Genomic DNA, 19,025 nt, shown 5'->3' on the forward strand with positions numbered 1-19,025 from the left:
TCCATCTCACAAGACTTGGGACTCAGGCTGATGTCTTCTCCCACTCTGACCCCTTGGACGACCTGCAGGAGATGTGTAGCTTGGGGAATGAGAGGCAGCATCTACCTGAATGAGGCCACTGACACTGTCCCTCTTCATGACAGCTGCTCACCCTTCTTTTGACTGAAAAAGGTGAGGCACTGAGTGGTCCACCCAGGGCCCAGCAAAGCTCGTACCTCTAGAATTACAGGCTCTTGGAATTGTATAGAACACCAGGACCTCTCTAGGGCAGCACTCCCACACCTGCCAGCATCCCAGTGCAGAGCCAGGAGCACAATTCTCTGAACTTTCTTGCCTGCTTAGCTTTATTTCCTCACTGTTTGCAGGAAGGGTTGGAGTCGGTGTCGTTTCCAGCTCAACAGACTGGGGCTCCATGACCTTAAGTAGGCAGGCCCCCCAATCATCTCCTACCCTGTTCAATAAGACAGCCATATACGGCTATTTACATTAAACATAAAATTAAATTAAATGTCACACTGGCCGCATTTCAATTGCTGGATAGTCACATGTGGCTGGTGGCCACTGCACTGGACAGAACAGATATAGGACATGTCCATCATCGCAGAAGTTCCACCGGGCAGAGCTGGTTTCTGCACAGCAATCAGGACAGGAAGCTTGTGGTTGAGAGGTTCCTGAATAGGTGAAAGGGTCAACGTGGGGAAATAGGCACTTTTCTGGGTGGTGCAGTGAGAGCTCTCCCACGCGGCCGGGTGACTAGTGAGGTCCCCATTGGCACACCCACCCCCAAAAAGCATCCCCCAAAGTCCCCTCGCCATCGGAAAAGGCCTCTTCCCACAGAGTCTCTTCCAGGAGTCCAGGGATTGGGGGCAGGAAGCTGGCGGACAGGTGGTCCAGCCTAAGCTGACCTCTTGGGAGCAGCGGAATCTCCACACTCCAGGTTGCAGTGGGGGGGCGGGAAGAGGCTTCCCCCGGCCCTGCCCCGGGTTACACAGGGAAAGCGGCCCCAGCCGAGGTGGGAAGGAGGAGGCCACTTCGCTGCCACGGAAGCGGGTCGGGGGAGTGAACCGGGGGCTACCGGCCCTGAGACCCGGGTGGGGGCGGGCCCACCCACCCGGGCCCCACCCGGGCCCCGCCCCCTGCGTCACGGCCTCTCCGGGGGCGTCACCCCGCCAGGCTCTCCAGGTAACTGTGGCCGCAGCCGCCCGCGGTGGCAGGCAGCGCACCCCCGCCGGCCAGTGGGCCGGGGCGGGGCGGGGTGGGAGCGTTCCCGCGGCCCCCGCCCCGCGGCCCGTGATGTCACAATCGCGGCGGGCCCCGGCGTTCCCGGGTCGGCTTCGGCTTCGGGCGCCCGGCTGCGAGGCGGCGATTGAAGCGGGCCGCTGGCTCCTGAGTCATGGACTTCCCCTGGCCCCTCCTCTACCACTCCCACTCCCGCGCCGGGCCCCCCCGCGGGGGCTAGCGTCCGCGCGGCGGCTCCGAGGGGGTGGGGCTGCAGGGAATGGCTGTGCCCCCTTCGGCTCCCCTGCCGTGCTCGCCCTTTTACCTGAGGAGGCAGGCGCCTTGCCCGCAGTGCTCATGGGGCATGGAGGAGAAGGCTGCGGCCGGCGCGGGCTGCCGGGAACCGCCGGGCCCCCCGAGGGCCGCCGCCGTCCCGTGCTTCGGCATATCCGTGGACCAGGACGACATCCTCCCCGGCGCCCTGCGCCTCATCCGGGAGCTGCGGCCACATTGGAAGCCCCAGCAAGTTCGGACCAAGGTAGCAGAGCGGGCGCGGGGCAGGGGATGGGGCCCCGCCGGGGCTGGAACGGGGATGCGTGGACGTGTGTTCGTGCATCCTTCCGGGTGTCGGTCCCAGGGGTGCCAGGCTGCTGCCCAGAAGAGGGCTGAAATGGTGGTTTGCGTATGTATTTCTTTCTTCATCTATTTTGGTCCCTAAGCAAAGCTAGGCTCCCGCCTCCCTCGGCCCTCCACACACACCCCTCCTCCTGGGGCTCTCGGGCACGCGGGAGATCCACCTGCCCACTGTCAGCACGTTGTGCGTGCGGGCCCCACCCCCTGTCGGTGTGCGCCGGTGCCCCTCGCTGCCCAGAAGCAAGTAGCCATCCGGCTCTGAAACCTGCGGAGGCAGGAACTTTTAAGGGCACCCCCCACACTCACACACCCCATAGTGGGAGCAAAGCCTCCGGGCTCCGAGCTGTTCCTGCTGGTCCCAGGAGCCACCCTGAGGAATTCCAGCTAGCCCCGAGCCCTGAGCTGCGTGGAAAGCCTCACCATCGCCCCTAGCTCTGCCTCAGCTCCCCCTACACAGGGCACCTCCTCGCTCTGCTGGGCACACTGGCAGGGACACAGACGTGGGCAGAGGCTCCCCCTGAGGAGCCTCAGGCTGACTTCCCAGCAGACCTGCCTCCTCTGTAAAGAGTCTTCAGCTGTCCCATTCCCTCTGGGAGGATGCTGCCCTGAGTGGGCACCTGCAGCTTATGCTGGAGTGGTAGGGACTCCATGCTGGTGGGCCTTCTGGGTGGGGAAAGGTGCGGTTCAGGACCATGTGCGAAGGTTGACAGACCCCTTTTGGGGGAGGGGTGAGTGGGTAACATTTTCAAAATAAAAGACAACTTTAGTGTAAAACCATCAGGGCATCAAGCAGGCCTGAGGTTAATTCCAGCGCTGGCCTAACACGATGTCTTCCAGTCCCTCCCCTCTCTGGTCCTCAGTTTCCCCACCTTTTATTACTTCGAATGTCCCTAAGGCCCCTTCCAGCTCTCTCACACCATGCCCCATAAATTCCATGGTTCATTCCTCCTTGTCACCCTACCCAGAGAACCTTCCCAGGATCTACTGTCTCTTCTGGCCCTAAGGAGCTCTGACCCCCTGGCCCTGGGATGGGTGCCAACCTCAGTGCCCTCCTTTACCCCTGCCGCTGCGTGGGGCGAGAGGGACCGCAAGGAGCCCTCTGCCTGGCAGGTGGTGAGAGGCAAGTTGGGTCAGGCTGTACACGTCCTAGGTGACGCCCCTCCGTCTGCCGCATCCTGGTCCATGGAGGTTTCTTTCAGGGCCTGATGGGAGAGTGAAAAGTGGAGGGGGGAGGTAAGTGGTGTGAAAATTCCTCCACTGCCAAATCCCATCCACTAGAAGCAGACCCAGGAGAAGCATGCCTGGGCTGAGCCCAAGCTGCCATTTTTTTCTTGAACTCTCTGGTCTACCTCAAGCATCGGGAGAGGGTTGGAGGGTTAGGAGCAGTGCTGAGCTCTTTACTAAGTGAGAGGGCTAAAGGACGGGGGTTCTGTGCAATTGTGCTCAGCATTCAAACGAGCACCCTGTGCTGGAGCTGGGTCACCACGAGGCAAGAGCAGAGTCCCTGCCCCACACATCCCTCTCCCCCATGCCAGCGCTTCACTGATGGCATTACCAACAAGCTGGTGGCCTGCTACGTGGAGGACGACATGCAGGACTGTGTGCTGGTCCGGGTGTATGGGGAGCGGACAGAGCTGCTGGTGGACCGGGAGAATGAGGTCAGGAACTTCCAGCTGCTGCGAGCACATGGCTGCGCCCCCAAACTCTACTGCACCTTCCAGAATGGGCTGTGCTACGAGTACATGAGGGGCATGGCCCTGGGGCCAGAGCACATCCGTGAGCCCCGGCTCTTCAGGTGAGGAGGGTGCCCAGTGTATCACTCATCTCCATGATTCCGCAGGCCTTGGGCTTTGAAATCGTTGGCTAGCTTCCCTGGTGGAGTGGCATCCATGAAAGAGACTCTTAAGATCTGTGAACTCCCTGAAATTGCATGAAAAATGTGTGTGCGTTTACGTGCCTTGCTCTGCGGAGAGGAGCTATAGTTCTGTGTAGATTTTCAGTGGGGTCTGCTAAAAGGATGTGTTCTTGGGGATGCAAGTGAGAATTTTGGTGAACATGGGACCAAAGGGGGGTCTGCTTCCTGGCCCATGCCTCAGTCCTCCACCCATCCCAAGTCTGACCTGGAAACATCTCGGAGCCTTGGAAGTGAAATCCCCAGAGTGCTCAGGGTTTCCTGTGCCTCCCCTCCTGCCGAGGGCTCAGGCATTCCTGGAAAATGGGCCTTATCCAGGGTGAGTGTGGTGGTACCAACCCAGAGAGATGCCTCCCCACCCCAGTCTGAGCTCCTTCTGGGCTTCCTGACAAGGTAGGAGCCCAGGTTTAGGGAACCGCTGAGGCTTCCTTCCAGAGGCTCACAAGGACCCATGGTCCCCAGGGAGCTGCTCCTATTAAATGCCTGGATGTGTAGGACCCAGGAACTGGACTTAACCTTTAAGCCCTGTGGATGCCACTGTTGGGGGTCTGGAAGGGGGAGAACCAAAGAAGAGCCCATATTATGCTCTCCTCTGACCATGCTGAGCAAGGATGTCCGGCAGGATCCTTCTTCCTCCCCACAACGCCACGCCCATGTGCAGGGCCCTCAGACTGTAGTGACGCTTGAGGCAAACCGAAATTTACCCCTGACACCGGGAACAACAGCATGGGGGTCTGCTTGAGACCCTTAGGATCTGTCCTGTCCCACCTAAGGGGAAGGAGCCTTTCAAATCTTGAAGGGAAACAGGAAAGCCCAGGCAGGGAGTAGACCAAGAAGCTTCTTAGCCGTCACCTGCTACCCAGCTGACCTCAAGCTAGTGCGCCTGGCCCTATTTGCAGGGAACCCCTAGCAGGCCCTCTAGTGTGTGTGTGTGTGTGTGTGTGTGTGTGTGTGTGTGTGTGTGTGTGTGTGTGTGTATCTGGGGTGGGGGTGGGGGACATGCAGCCCTGTGCGAGGTTCTTCTCAGGCTCCAGGTGGTAGTTCAAAATGCACCCAGCTAGAGATGTGAGGTCAGAGTGGGGCCGAGGGAACTCTGTCCTGACTTCTCCCACAGTACCCCTCCCAGCTCTCCCTCAGTCTTGTGCAAAAAAGCTCAGATATTGTCAGGTCCTCACCACTCCCAGTCTCCCGCCACCTCTGGGAATCTGATGCTGTCACTCATTCTTTCATGGAAACAATTACCATTGTCAGGAAGATTGAAGATGGATTTAGGTTTGATAATAAGAAGAACTTTACGTTTGGGGGAGAGCCAGAAAGTGGGATAAGTATGGGAGGTAGACCCTTCCTTGATGATTTTCCCAGGATAGACCATTATCCTTCTGGGATGAAGGTGGATCTCTGAGGGAAAGGCAGGGAGGAAGAGGACCCTCACCTCCCAACCTCCGCCTCCTGCGAGGCTTTGCAGCATAAAAACGCTGACTGTTGAGGTTACTTTCATTGCTATTCCAGACAACAGCCCTATTGATATTCAAGGAAACACTCTGTTTAGGCTCTTTTCGGAATCTTCCTTTGGGTAGGGGAACCCCGGGTCTCAGGGGCTGCTCCCCTGCCTTGCCCAAGCCCTGGCGGGCTCCCTCCTGCCCCAGGGCCTCTCGCCTCTGAAAGCACAGCCTTCGTCTCTCACCCACTCGGTCGCTGCCACGCCCCCTGCCCCCTCCACCCTCTAGGAGGTGGGAGCCTTGGGGGCTTCTGGAGGAGCCCCTAGTCTGCCCTGCTATCCTGTTGGGCGATGGCTGTCCCTTCCAAGGACCTGGCCAGGGGAGGGGGTGTCCCTGGAACAGCTCGGCAACAAGGTTTCAGACAGCCAATGCCTTTGTTGTCTTTCCCAGTGATTATTATTCGAGCAACAGGCAGAGGCGAAGGAAGCTTGAATGCTGGAGGCTTGGCAGCTGAGTGGGGGGTGGGGCTCCAGAAGGGAGAGCAGGCAGAGGACTGGGGGAGCCCAGCTGGGACACAGGGCCTCAGACGCTGGGGTCCTTATCAAGGCCTTCCCTCTCTGCCCAGTCAGTCCTCTATCCACCCCCGCCCTCTCCCAGCAACCTTCCCCAGCTCTGCTTTCTCCTCTCCCCACCGCCCCCTCCTTCTCTCCCGGGACCTTGGATAATGTCCACAGGAGAACTTGAAAATAGAACGCTGGTTTGTTTTGCGTCCTTGGCACCCAGCCGCCAGCATCAACTCCCTGCCGCAGAGGAAGGGGCTGCCCTGGGCCAGCCTGCTTCCCTCCCCACCTTGGCCAGACTGATAAGAGACAAGCCTTTCTTCCCTGCGTGGCATTACCACCCCCTGATTCCTTGGTGCCCTGCATTTACCTCCCCTTGAGGGCGTGGGTCTGAGTCCAAGGGGGCGGGGCTGGGGTGGGGGGGTGGGAGGGGTTCCGCCCCCCTCCCCAGGTGACCCCTCTGTCCTCAGGGGTTGCTGTAGGCACTCAACCTTGAGGTGGGGCAGGGTCACTGACCTGTGGCCAACCGGCCCACTGCTTTGCCCTTTCACTCCCTGAAGCTCCCCGGGCTCTGGTTCTGGAAGGGGAGCTGCTGAGCTGAAGGCCTTATCTCGTTTTCACGCCTTCTGCTGAGACCTTCCTTCTGCAGGACCAAGAGCTCCTAACAGATTTGTAATAGCCTACACTTGGCCCCAGTGGACCTTGCAGGGCCATTTCTTTATGCTCAGGAGTGGCTGAGCTGGGGAGGGCCTGCCCCACACTCATACTCTACTCTTCCTGTTTTCTGCTGTAGGCTGATTGCCTTAGAAATGGCAAAGATTCACACCATCCACGCCAACGGCAGCCTGCCCAAGCCCATCCTCTGGCACAAGATGCACAGTTACTTCACCCTTGTGAAGAACGAGATCAACCCCAGGTACAAAGATCTGAGAGGGTTCAAGGCTATCACTGTCTCTGCTGCCTTAATATGACCTCCCTTCCCCAGCCCGCCCCGACAGAAGGTTTAGTGGCTTCAGTCCTGATTCCTGAGCCTCTGCCTCCAAGCAGAGTTGGGCTGATTGACGAAACCTCAGGAACTTGTTTCCGCAGTTTTGTACCTATGTGCTTCTTTCTTTCTTTTTTTTTTAGAATTTTAAAATTTTATTTATTTATTTTACATCTTTATTGGAGTATAAATGCTTTACAATGGTGTGTTAGTTTCTGCTTTATAACAAAGTGAATCAGTTATACATATACATACGTTCCCATATCTCTTCCCTCTTGCGTCTCCCTCCCTCCCACCCTCCCTATCTATGTGCTTATTTCTCCTTCAGTTTTCTGGTTGTGGCGGAGAATAGGGTCAGCATCTCCCCATTTCACCTGAAGGATACTGAGCTCAGAGACTAAGCTTTGCCCAGTGTCACAGGGCTAGTCAGAGGCAGGGCTTCTGTTTCCACACAGGGCCCTTTCTACCTGAGCTGGCTTCTGAGCAATGAGAAGGGAGGGACCGACCTTCTTGAGAATGGGGTGGGGCTGAGTTCAGAGGCAGTCAGAAGAACTCAGCTCGTCAGCTGACAAGCCCTTGGACTTCAAGATTCCTGCTACTTGCCTGGGCACCTCTTGTCCCCACATGGCTCTGGGGCCCCAGTTCCTCACCTTGTTCAAACTGACAGCTCGCTGCTTTCTCACCGCTCTTCCCGGGGAGGGGCACACCCTACGCATCCTGACATTGCCTTTCCCCAGGTAAGACGCAGTTCCCTGGACCTCTCCTTGTGCTCTCACCGGCAACCTGAGAGTCCTTCTGGCCTTCAGATGCCTGACTCCCCAGCATACCCTAGAGTGCTGAGAAAAGGATGGTGGCATGGAGAAAAGATTGAGGTCATCCCTGCGCCCCGCAAAAAAGGCCATAGTGGGTCTCTGATCCCTCCATGTTCCCCACTGGGGCTGGACATCACTCTTCTCCAAATGTTCGTGGGAGCAGGGCACAGAAGAGGTTTGGAGGAAGGGTATCTCCTTCTCCCTCTAAGACGGTAATAATTAACCATCCCGATCGTGTGTCTCTGTCACATGCGTGCACACATGACTTTATCTAGATCCTCCCTGTCAGAGATTATTAAGCACCGCTTTGGGACTACTTGTCTAGGACAGCCTATGTTCAGACCTTCTATGTCAGATGGCTCTGGGACAAGGACTGCTTTCCCCCTTAGGACTAGAACAGCACATGGAGAGCAAGACCCTCTGATCATCCAGCCCACCACTTTCGTTTGACAGATGGAAAAACTGAGGCCCAGAGGAAGGATGGGACTTGCCCAAGGTTATACTGATACGTGGCAATTCAAGGACTAGAGTCCAGGCCTAATGCTCGGGCATGACCCTTGTTACTGCAGCTTCTTCTGACTGTACTGTCACTGTGTAGCCTCGGGGGGTGACCTTGTTAGGAGGGGAGTGTGCTGAGAAAGAGCTGGCCAACTTCCTTTTCTCTTGTCTCACCTTTGACCTTAGGCAAATCAATTTGCTTAAATTGAGCCTCTTGAGGGGATGATGCCTGCCCTAAACTGTCTAACCTGCCGCAAGCAGGGCAGCAATGAGCAATCACTCGGATGGGGTGAAGCACTTGAGCTCCAGTCGTTGCCTAATAACCCTGATTGAGTCAGTCCTTCATTTCACAAACACTGATTGATTGGGATTTAAAACAACAAAAAACTTGAAGGTGACAGGGGCCCTGCCCTCAAGGAGCTTAGAAACCTTCCGTGTAAATAGGACCTGGCTCTGCAGTGTGTGTGATGTATGCAGGGGTGGGAGCGCCAGGGAAAGTCTTCTTGGCAGAGGTAGTATGGCAGAGATGAAAAGGGAGGCCTCCGGCTGGAGGAGACAGCATGCTTGTGGATGCTGAGTAGATGAGGGCCTGGCTGGAGCAGATCTTTTTTTTTTTTAATGTTTTTTTTAAGATGTTGGGGGTAGGAGTTTATTAATTACTTTATTTTATCTTTTTGCTGTGTTGGGTCTTCGTTTCTGTGCGAGGGCTTTCTCTAGTTGTGGCAAGCAGAGGCCACTTTTCATCGCGGTGCGCGGGCCTCTCACTATCGCGGCCTCTCGTTGCAGAGCGCAGGCTCCAGACGCGCAGGCTCAGTAGTTGTGGCCCACGGGCCCAGTTGCTCCGCGGCATGTGGGATCCTCCCAGACCAGGGCTCGAACCCGTGTCCCCTGTATCAGCAGGCAAATTCTCAACCACTGCGCCACCAGGGAAGCCCTGGAGCAGACCCACCCATTGGGCATGGGTCGTGGGAGATGGGGCTGCAGAGGTGAGTTGGAACTAGGCTGTGAGGGGCCTTCAGTGCCAGGTTAAGGAGCCCAGATTAATTTTTCAGGCAGTGGAGAGTCAATGTGAAGGTGTTGGAGCCAGGGGTTCGTTGTAAAGGACAGATGTGGGTGGGAGTTGGGGGCTTCGAGGCAGGGAGGCCAGCTGGGGGAGTGTTGTAATTCAGTGGGCAATATCTAGGACTAGGGTTCCCAAATTGGAGCATGAGATTCCCCTGGGTGCTTGCTAGGTACAGATTCCGAGCCTAACCCTGGAGATTGATTGGGAGGTCTTGCATTAGACCCTAGGAATCTGCCTTTTGACCGGCTCTCCAGGTGATTCTGAGGCAGGTGATCAAGGAACCATGCTCTGAGGAACGTTGCCCTAGGGAAGCTTCATGGAGGGATGGAGAATAGGGAGATGAGTCAGGTCTTGTGGAAACAGATTTGATAGTCTTGGTGTTGGGTGGGACATGGGGGAACCCATCGTGGCTGGGGAAGGTGGGGTTGATAACTGCTTAAGGGGCATCAAGAGGAGCTTTAGATGGGTTGATTGGTATGAGGGCAAAGGTGATGAGTCAGGGGCTTCCCTGGTGGCGCAGTGGTTGAGAGTCCGCCTGCCGATGCAGGGGACACGGGTTCGTGCCCCGGTCCGGCAGGATCCCACATGCCGCGGAGCGGCTGGGTCCGTGAGCCATGGCCGCTGAGCCTGCGCGTCCGGAGCCTGTGCTCCGCAAAGGGAGAGGCCACAACAGTGAGAGGCCTGCGTACCGCAAAAAAAAAAAAAAAACGTGATGAGTCAGTAAGTTTGAACACTTAGGAAGTCCTTTCCCTGTAGGGAGAAGATACTTCCTCCCCCTTCCCCCCCCGGATCCTGAATGCTGAGTGGACACTTGCCAGGCAGCAGTCCCTTCAGGGGAACCCCCAGGCTTCCCTGAGGAGGGCCCCCAGCCCCTTCACCCCCTCCTACTCCTCTGAGGGACAGAGCTGTTCTGCCTGGGGTGTGGAAGTTTCTGTGATGCAGTGGCGGGCACTAGTCTGCCATCCCCACAGCCTCGAGAGAGTCGAGTGATGTCAGGGCTGAAGGTAGCAAAGCTGGTGGCGTTTCAAGCGCTCAGGGGAGGGAAGCAGGGCTGCACAGGGAGGTAGAAGGCCTGGACCGTTCGCACAGTAAGCAGCTGTGTGGTCTTGGGGTGGGTAGGGTAGGGGTCAGACAGAGGTCAGGGCCTGGGCAGCAGGCATCTTGGATGTCAAAGACATGTTTTTCAGGCTGAGACCTGGGCAAACCAAAGGAGGCCTCCTAATTCTTTTCTTTGGATGGTCTCAGTCCAAGGGGGAAAAAAAAGAATCTTAAAGGAAAAGGTAGCTTCTTAGGAAGAGCCCAGATTAAAATGTATCTTATGCAGACCTGTCAACACAGATAAATTCCAGTGAGGGTGAGGGGAGGCCTCCCCCATCCCACCCCTAATAGACCCCTAGACTCAGAGTGGCCTGTGCAGAGCCCCTGAGGGGCACTGAGGCCCCCTCAGTTCAGAGGCTCAGCTTGATTTTGGATCCTTGGATAGGCTGAGGACTGCTTTCCTCAGGTGAGGGAGTAGAGTATCCAGCTGTGTAAGACGCATCTGGAGGCGGGAGGAAGTCTCTGCCCTCCCCTGAGCCTCAGATGCCCCATGGGGTTAGACAGGAGACCTGAGATCCCCTTTAGCGTTGACCTTCTCAGAGCCTGGAGGGAGCCTGCGGCTCATCCGTGTCCAGGGGAACAGGGGGATGCCTTAGTCGCTGACTACTCTTCCCTGTATTCTGGCTTCTGGGCTGCGTGAGGGGCAATGGGGCGTCCTGGGGCAGGGTCAGAGAGGACGTGTCTCATTCACATCCTCCCGCGTGTACCCTCACCGCCCTGGACAAGAAAGCAAACAGGAGTCATGTGAATGGAGATAAAACCCCGGAACCACCAATGGGTGGAGGGGAGGAGGCTAGGGTTTTAAGGGCTCTGCTAACTCTTTGGCTTTTCAGTATACACAGAACGGTGCTTCCTGGGAGCAAAGTTCAGAGCACGGGGGCACAGTGCGCCCTCACCAACTTCCCCGTGGCCTCTGAGAACATCATTGACTGACCTGTTCGTTCATTCCTCAACATGTACTTTTAGCAAAAATGCCTGCCGTGGGCCACAGGATGGGGTGGGCTGAGGGACAGGTGGCCTTCATGCATCTTTGTTCCTACACAAGCAGGGGGCCGGGGCAGGGAAACACACCCATAGTTCAAGGGGGAAGAGGTGAGTTATTGAGCCGCAGCAGAGCAAGTGCTCTCCAATTGAAAGGCCCTCGTATCCCCTTGGCCTTGTAGGAGTGGGCCCAAGAAGCAATTGTTTTTGCTTTCTTCTGTAGACCTGAGTGGTCTCGCCGTGCGATGGGAAGCCAGTCTAGATGATCTCTAGTCCTTTCCAACCATGACGCCAGCCACCAGAGCAGGAGGGAGACTCACAGCAACGTCCCTCTGTCTCCTCAAGACGGTGCCCTTGCTGCCGCCACTCCCAGGGCACTGTCACTCTTCCACTGGAGGAGCTCTGGGGTCTTATTTTAGAGAGCTTCACCTCCCCCTAGGAATCGTTTCGAGCATCCCAAGAGCAGGTCTGTTTGCATCCCTCCCCTGCTGCCCTTGTTCTTTCTGGAATAATTGAGTTTGGACACTCACTCTCCCTCCCCTGACATCTCCTTGTGCCTCCATCCTTATTTCCCTCTCCCTTTCACGAAGTATCAGGACACTGTTCGGTCAGGGACTTTTACACTTTGCAAAATGCTTTTATGCCCATGTTTTAATCAGCTTCTTAGAATAACCACAGGAAGCCAGAAGGACAGGAAAGGTGAGTGCCATTTTACAAGTGACAAAAGTGAGGGTCTGAAAGGTCAGCCGTTTGTCCAAGGTCCCTCTGCAATAAGAGGTAGTGATGGGGCCAGAGCCCAGGGCTTTTGAGGCCAAGCATGTGCCTGTCTGCTATCAGCCTTCCCTCCACTGACCACCTTTCTTGCCACTGTCCAGCCTTTCTGCAGATGTCCCTAAGGTCGAGGTGTTGGAACGGGAGCTGGCCTGGCTGAAGGAGCACCTGCCTCAGTTGGACTCCCCTGTGGTGTTTTGCCACAATGACCTGCTCTGCAAGAACATCATCTACGACAGCACCAAAGGTACAGCTTCCCTGGCCCTGGCCAGGCAGCAGCAAGGGCTCGGGCTGCTTGGTCAGCTGGCGTTGGGGTTCTACTCCTCAGCCTGGTACTTGGACAAGCAAAGTGAGACCTTCTGGTGTAGGTCTCAAGTTAATTTGTAGGAGAGAAATGAAAAAGAAACAAATTCCTACTTAGAAAAATCTTTGCCAAGAAAGAACTCAAAATCATAGTTTGTGGAGCCACTCCCCTGACAACGAGGATGTCTTGGCTGCCCTGAGCCTTCCCTGTGTTCCTGATGATAGCTTCACCCCCATGGAGTACTTGGATTTATTTTCTGGTCCTCAGCCATGCTGAGGACAAATGTCTTTAGTTGGGGAGAGTCTGAGGACCCAGCTGTGTGAGAGGGACAGCCGGAGCTGGGGAAAGGGCAGACAGACAGATGGAAAGATGGAAGGAAGCAACTTAGAAGAAAGTTGCCGCTGAGAAGTTGGGTGAGGCTGCAGAGGCCGGCGAGAGTCAGTAGGTGCGTTCCTGAGGTCTGTGAAAGCTTGACCAAGCCCTATATCCAGATCTGGGGCCAACCCTCACTGCCTTTCCTCTACCTCACAGGTCACGTACGGTTCATTGACTATGAATATGCCGGCTATAACTACCAAGCTTTTGACATTGGCAACCATTTCAATGAGTTTGCAGGTGAGAAGGGCATTACTCTTTGGCCTATATCCTCCTGGTGATGGAGGGCCGGGTCCAGGGGAAGGGTTGGAGGGGGTTCTGTGCATGGGGAATGGAGGCTGGACACCCCTGTCCTCAAGATATCACAGCTTGAGGGAGGGGCCAGGCACAGCCTGCCTTGAGAAAGCACCAGGTCTCATGGGCAGGGGGGTGGGGTGGGGGGCCGGGGCAGACCCACATACACAGAGCAAGCCCCTGCTAGCCCATATGGCACTTTGGTACAAATTAGGGAAATGTGCCCTCTGTAGGATCCCTGAGGACATTCGGCTTGGTACGTGAATTCTAAAGAGACCCCATCCTTCCTCTGGGCAGACACAGCCCACGCCAGCTGGCCCAGCTCAGCTTGATGTCAGCCTCCACTCACCCCCTGTCCAAGCTCCTTTAGGCCCAGTCAACCCGTGCAGTCGTACATAGGGGCCCTGCAGGCAGATAAGGGGCAGAACGAGCTGCAAGTAGCTATTTGCCTGGTGACCTGATGAGATTAATCACGGTGCAACTAGTTAACAGTGTGTACTTTGCAACTTGACTCCCCTACTTCACGTCCTGGCTTCATTGCTTTTACTAGCTGCATGACGCTTGGGGCAGGTTACTTACCTTCTCTGTGCCTTTGTAAAATGGAGATGATAATGGTGCCTACTTCATAGTACTGATGTGTGATACACACACTGGTGTGGCACATACTAAGCTCCACGTTGGTATTTGCTGCTGATGTCAGGCAGGGGAGCTTTTCTGCCTCCGAGGGAGGCTGGAGCAGCCATGGAACAGGTAGGATTTGGGGTGTGTCCTGGCATAGGCCATCCTTCCATAAAGGTAGGTGTGTACAATAGAATCATTTGTGTAAAGGAAGCAGGGCAAGTTTTTCCAGCTTGAGGGCTTAATTGTTAAACAATTTGATGGGGCTAAAGAGGCAACTGGTGGATGGAGGTGGACACTGGGGCTGGAGGGACATCCCCAGGCTAGCAGTGCGGGGTGCTCAGCGTGATGTGGCCAGTCCGTATGGCTTAGGATAGGTGAGGCACGCCCAGGCCAACTGTAGAGCCGGCACGTGGGCCAGCCTGAGGCACTCCCCAGGCCAATACAGGCCAATCCTGCCCCTTCTGGAACCCCAGGTGACCAGGGCTGTCAAGCACTGCTTGTACCTGAAGGTATGACTCCCCAGGGTGGCCACCAGCTGCATCTAGGCACCCAAGGGACAGATGGGGCCTCAGCTGGGCAGAGCAGCTGAGCTGTGGGGTGTGGCCTGGAGCAGAGGCTGGCACCCGCACGGCACTGGGCCTGTGATTGCTCAACTGACAGACCCACTGGCCTTTCCAAAAGGGATAATTTTTAAGCATTTTAAGTCCTTCTCGCCCAGCGCTTGGAGCAAAGTCCAGCTGGAATTTCTCCAAGGGGGCAGACTGCATCCTGCTTCCAAGCTGAGAATGAAGGAGGAGGAACCTAGCATGGGGGGAGGAGGAGGGCAGTAGAGGAGAGAGGCATCTCCTGTGTTCTCAGGAGCAGGGAGACCCAGTGCTGGGAGCTAAGAACCAGCCTCTAGTAACTGGCTGTGTGACCTTGAACAGCTTTCTTCTACCTGGGCCTTAGTGTCTACATCTGTGCCAGGACCTTCTTCTCCAGCCATACTCTTGGGGGCTGAGTGTGTTTCTCCAGGGATATAAGGGAAGCTTGGGAAAGAGAGGAAGAAAAGAAGAGGGAGGAAGAGACCAGACAAGGTGGCCCAGTCCTGGTCCTGTCTTTAATAAACTGTTTCTTTCTGTACCAGCTCTGAATCTAGGCTCTCTGCCATCATGCCCAAGATGTGGCTGGTGCGTACTGGGCTGGCAGTATGAGGACTCAGGGAAGGGTGGGACTAGAAGGAGTCCAGGCCATTTAGCTTAGGGGTTCCAAGCCTGGCTGTGTTTCCGAATCACCTGGAGAGTTGGACATGGGTGGGTGCCTGGCAATCTGTATTTTCGCCAAGCACTCCAGGCGATGTTTTTACGTTAACCAGCTCAACACTGGTTCAGGAAGCAGTATTTGAGGTGCATTACGTCCAGCCCTTGCTTTACAAATGAGATTTTGGCCAGTGAAAGGAAAGGGCTTGCCCGAAGTTAACTGGAGGTTAGCGTCAGATCTAAGACAACTAGGCTTCCGATTCGGGGCTTTGACCCAGCGCCTCCAGAGTGCCGTGGTTTTGTGTAGGGCTCAGGGATACAGCGGTGCTGTCTTAGGGGGTCCCCATCACTTCCAGGACTGTGCCTTGCCCCTCAACGAGTCTGCCTCTCTCTGTGCTTTCCTCCAGCTCAGCCCACTGAAAGCAGTGCCCCCAGCTGGGATGGGGGTCGACCCTCCACACATTAGAGTTTGGTGGTCAAAGAAGCTGCATTCTTTGCACAGCCCCACAGGACACAGGAGATGGAGGTTTTGAGGGGATCAGGGAACACCTACTGAGCTGGAGGAGACCCCCAGGTGGGCCCGTCTCCCAGCAACTTCTGTGCCTCCCCATCAGGTGTGAATGAGGTCGATTACTGCTGGTACCCAGCGCGGGAGACCCAGCTGCAGTGGCTGCGCTACTACCTGCAGGCACAGAAGGGGATGGCTGTGACCCCCAGGGAGGTGGAGAGGCTCTATGTGCAAGTCAACAAGTTTGCCCTGGTGAGTGCTTGTGACTGGAAGGGGTGGGGGAAGGAGAGCTGGGAGGAGGGACTCAGGGCCCACCCCCAGCTCCTACCTTCTCACAGCCTTGTGGTGGAGGAGGAAGCAGAGCCCAGGGTCAGGGGTGAGGTCCTGGGGGAGTCCCATCATATGCTCCTGAACCCCAACCTAGAGGGGGACTCTGGGAAGAGCCATCTTGGGCATCCTCTTAATACTGACACCCTATTCCCTGCTTTCCTCCCATTCCATCAAGTCCAGGTCCTCTCCTGCCTAGAGAACTACTTCCAGGAAAGAGCCCAGCTTCCTATTTTAGCAATTCTCTCATTTGGACAAGTTCTTTCTAGTGTCTAACCTTAGCCTTTCATGCCACAGTTAAATACATCCCTTGAGTTTTGTGTTGGTTTTTTTTTTTTTCGTCTTTGGAGAAGATAGAGAATGTCAGTTCTAATCCTCCTTGTTAACTGTCTCCACTGACTCACTCAAAACTCTACGTAAGCCTTTCCCATCAGGCTCTTTCTTCTCAAATTACTGTGCTGTCAGTTCTTGATTTTGAGTGCTAATTATCCAAGGTACATGGTTCATGCCAGGTCTCCACTGGAATGCACCAAGGGGATTGCTAACTAGTCTTACTAATGTCAGCCATGCATAAGCGAGAAGACAAGTCAGCTGCCCTGAATTTCACAATATATCAGAGAACTTAAATAAAATCTTTAATTACCTGTAATTTTAAATTGCCTATTCTATTTTCCCCATTGGTATAAAACTGATTCTTATCAGGTTCTTCCTTTTTAAAAAAAAAATTTATTGAAGTATATGATTTACAATGTTATGTTAATTTCTGCTGTACAACCAAGTGATTTTTTTTCAGGTTCTTCCTCTTAACTGTTCCACCTATGCCTTCATCTTGCCAAATTTTTAGTAACCATTCCCACTTGCTAATTGATCTCTGCCCCTTTTAAGTCGTGAAAAGGGAATAAAATGGGGGGAGGTGCTATAGAGCCAACCCTAGAGTGAGCAGGACTTGGGGTGGGGCAGGAGAGCCACAGGAGTGGGGGCCCTGGCCTGGGGTCGCTGGAGCAGCAGGAACCACGGCGCTCTAGCTTCTTGAGCCTAGGGTGGTCTGGGCCCCGGGGGGGTTCTGGCTCTGGGGAGGCAGTTGAACCCTTGGTCAGCAGCCCGGCTCATGTCTGCACTCACTGTCTGACCTCACCCACCTTGCGATAGAAGAGAGGGTAAGGGGTGAAAGAAGTCACTTTAGAGGTCTTCCAGCGACTGGACCTCTGATGCCCATGTGGCCAGGGCACTGCAGATGGGGTGCCACCCCCTCCACTGGCAACCAGGCCTGAGCTCTGCCTTAGGGATTTCTCTTGTCCTGGATACCTTGGGCTTGAAGATTCTCCTGGGTAGGGGAGCAGCCAGGGCTGGAGTTCAGGTTCGGCTTAGGCTGGGGAACAAGCTGAAAGTCTGCTTAAGCCTGAGGGCAGTAGAACCTACTCTGCTTGCCTTTTTCTAGGAGTGGAGTCCCCAGATACCATCCAGTGACTTGACCTGTAGAATATCCCCCACCTGTGCTGGGGAGACCCCACTTTGTCTCTGCCAGCGTCTTAGTTCTGTGTCTTCCACAGTGCCTGTGTCCCTCCAGCTATGGGGGTCCATGACAGGTTTGGGGGGCTCACTACACTGATCTTCTCTGATGTGTTTTCAGGCGTCTCACTTCTTCTGGGCACTCTGGGCCCTCATCCAGAGCCAGTTCTCCACCATCGACTTTAATTTCCTCAGGTGAGTGCGGGGGTGGGGGGTGCGTGGAGGAAAGGAAGAGCCTTGAACCCGGTACGTGGGGGTAAAGGACACCCCAAAGAGAATGTCCAGGTCCATTCCTCTGCCCTGCTCACCATCCCCATTCCAGCCAGCCCATGTGAGGCGGGTCAGTGCTCCAGGGATGCCTGGGGAAGCACGTGTGCCCAGAATCCCTCTCTGGAAGTGGTCAGAAACCCTTGCACCCTGCCTCCTGATTCCTCTTTCCCTATTATAGCCTGCTCTCTGCTTCACTGCCCGGCTCTTCTGCCAGGGCTCTTCCCCACAGAGCCTGGTGCTGAAGGGAATTGCTGGAAATTAGTCTGAAAGATCATGAGTCCAAACCTCATTTTATAGCAGAGGGGCCAGAGTTCCAGAGGGGTGGATGACCGGCTGAGGTCCCTTGGTGGTTTAGCTGACCATGCTGCCTCCCTGCATGGGGTATCAGACCCAACTGCTCCTTTAGTGGCCCCTAGTGATGTACTAGGGGCTGTACCGAGACTGTACTTGAGTATTGACTACTTAGGCGGCCCTGTCGTGCGAGATACACGTGTCCCTAAAACCAGGAATCATTTTGTCTTCCATTCTGGTCCAGTCCCTTTGTCTTTGTCCTGCCCACCCACCCTCAGCTGGAAAGGAATCACTATGCTGGCTTTAAAGTGTTCACAAAAATTAGAGAAATGCAAGTCCAACCCACAATCGCATCTGCCTCACCCCCATTAGGATGGCTACTTTTGAATAAACAGAAAATAACAAGTGTTGGTGAGGAGGTGGAGAAATGCGAACCCTTGCGCACTGCTGTTGGGAACGGGAAATGGTGTAACTTCTGTGGGAAACGATACGGTGTTTCCTCAAAGAGTTAACATAGGATTACTGTATGATCCAGCAATCTCACTGCTGGGTGTATACCCCAAAGAACTGAAAGCAGGGTCTCAAGCAGATATTTGCACAACCATATTCATAGTAGCATTATTCACAGTAGCCAAGAGGTGGAAGCAACCCAAGTGTCCGTTGATGGGTGAATGGATAAACAAAATGTGGTCTATACACACAAGGGAATGTCATTCCTTTGAAAAGGAAGGAAATTATGTCACATGCTACAACACGGATGAACCTTAAGGACATTGTACTAAGTGAAATAAGCCAGTCACAAAAAGACAAATACTGTATGATCCCACCTAGATAAGGTAGCTAAAGTAGTCAAATCCATAGAAACAGAAAGTAGAATAATGGGTGCTGGGGGCTGGGCACTTGCTGTGGGGGGGAGTTAAGAGTCCAGTTTTACAGAATGAAAAAGTCCTGGAGATCTGTTGCTCAACAGGGTGAACGTACTGACCACACTGAGCTGTAAAGACTCAACAAACAAGCCAATATGTTTGGGGAGGGGTTGCTCCAGTCTAATCTAAGAAGAAAAATAAAATTATAGTTGAAGTGAAAACAAAACAAAACAAAAAACCCCAGCCTGGGCTAGGGTCCATTTGCCCAGACCTAGATGGGCTGAGCTGGTGAGAAACTTTCCTCATGGTGTGAGTGCCCCCAGCAGGGCTCACCTGGCTACGCTCCTCACCCCCAGTTCCCTTTCCTGTCTTCTGGCAGGTATGCAGTGATCCGATTCAACCAGTATTTCAAGGTGAAGCCTCAAGTGTTGGCCTTGGAGATGCCAAAGTGA

At 54.9% G+C, this 19,025-nt stretch overlaps 1 protein-coding gene across 2 annotated transcripts; it reads left to right on the top strand.

Annotated features, from left to right (window-relative positions):
- The first annotated feature begins 1,498 nt into the window (after positions 1 to 1,498).
- ETNK2 (ethanolamine kinase 2) lies at positions 1,499 to 19,025 on the top strand. Of its 2 annotated transcripts, XM_065887741.1 has the most exons (8): positions 1,499 to 1,756; positions 3,387 to 3,646; positions 6,556 to 6,678; positions 12,075 to 12,217; positions 12,806 to 12,889; positions 15,417 to 15,562; positions 17,268 to 17,341; positions 18,953 to 19,025. In XM_065887741.1, exons 1-8 carry the CDS (start codon positions 1,499 to 1,501, stop codon positions 19,023 to 19,025), a joined length of 1,161 nt encoding a protein of 386 aa, XP_065743813.1. The 2 variants fall into 2 exon arrangements, with proteins under 2 accessions (XP_065743813.1, XP_065743821.1); XM_065887749.1 differs by lacking the exon at positions 6,556 to 6,678.

The sequence above is a fragment of the Phocoena phocoena genome, chromosome 1, assembly GCF_963924675.1.
Source record: "Phocoena phocoena chromosome 1, mPhoPho1.1, whole genome shotgun sequence".
NCBI lineage: Eukaryota > Metazoa > Chordata > Mammalia > Artiodactyla > Phocoenidae > Phocoena > Phocoena phocoena.

Coding starts and splice junctions, on each gene's coding strand:
- ETNK2 (XM_065887741.1), top strand. CDS start 1,499: ATGGCTGTGCCCCCTTCGGCTCCCCTGCCGTGCTCGCCCTTTTACCTG. Junction 1,757..3,386: donor CCCAGCAAGTTCGGACCAAG/GTAGCAGAGCGG, acceptor CCCCCATGCCAG/CGCTTCACTGATGGCATTAC. Junction 15,563..17,267: donor AAGTCAACAAGTTTGCCCTG/GTGAGTGCTTGT, acceptor ATGTGTTTTCAG/GCGTCTCACTTCTTCTGGGC.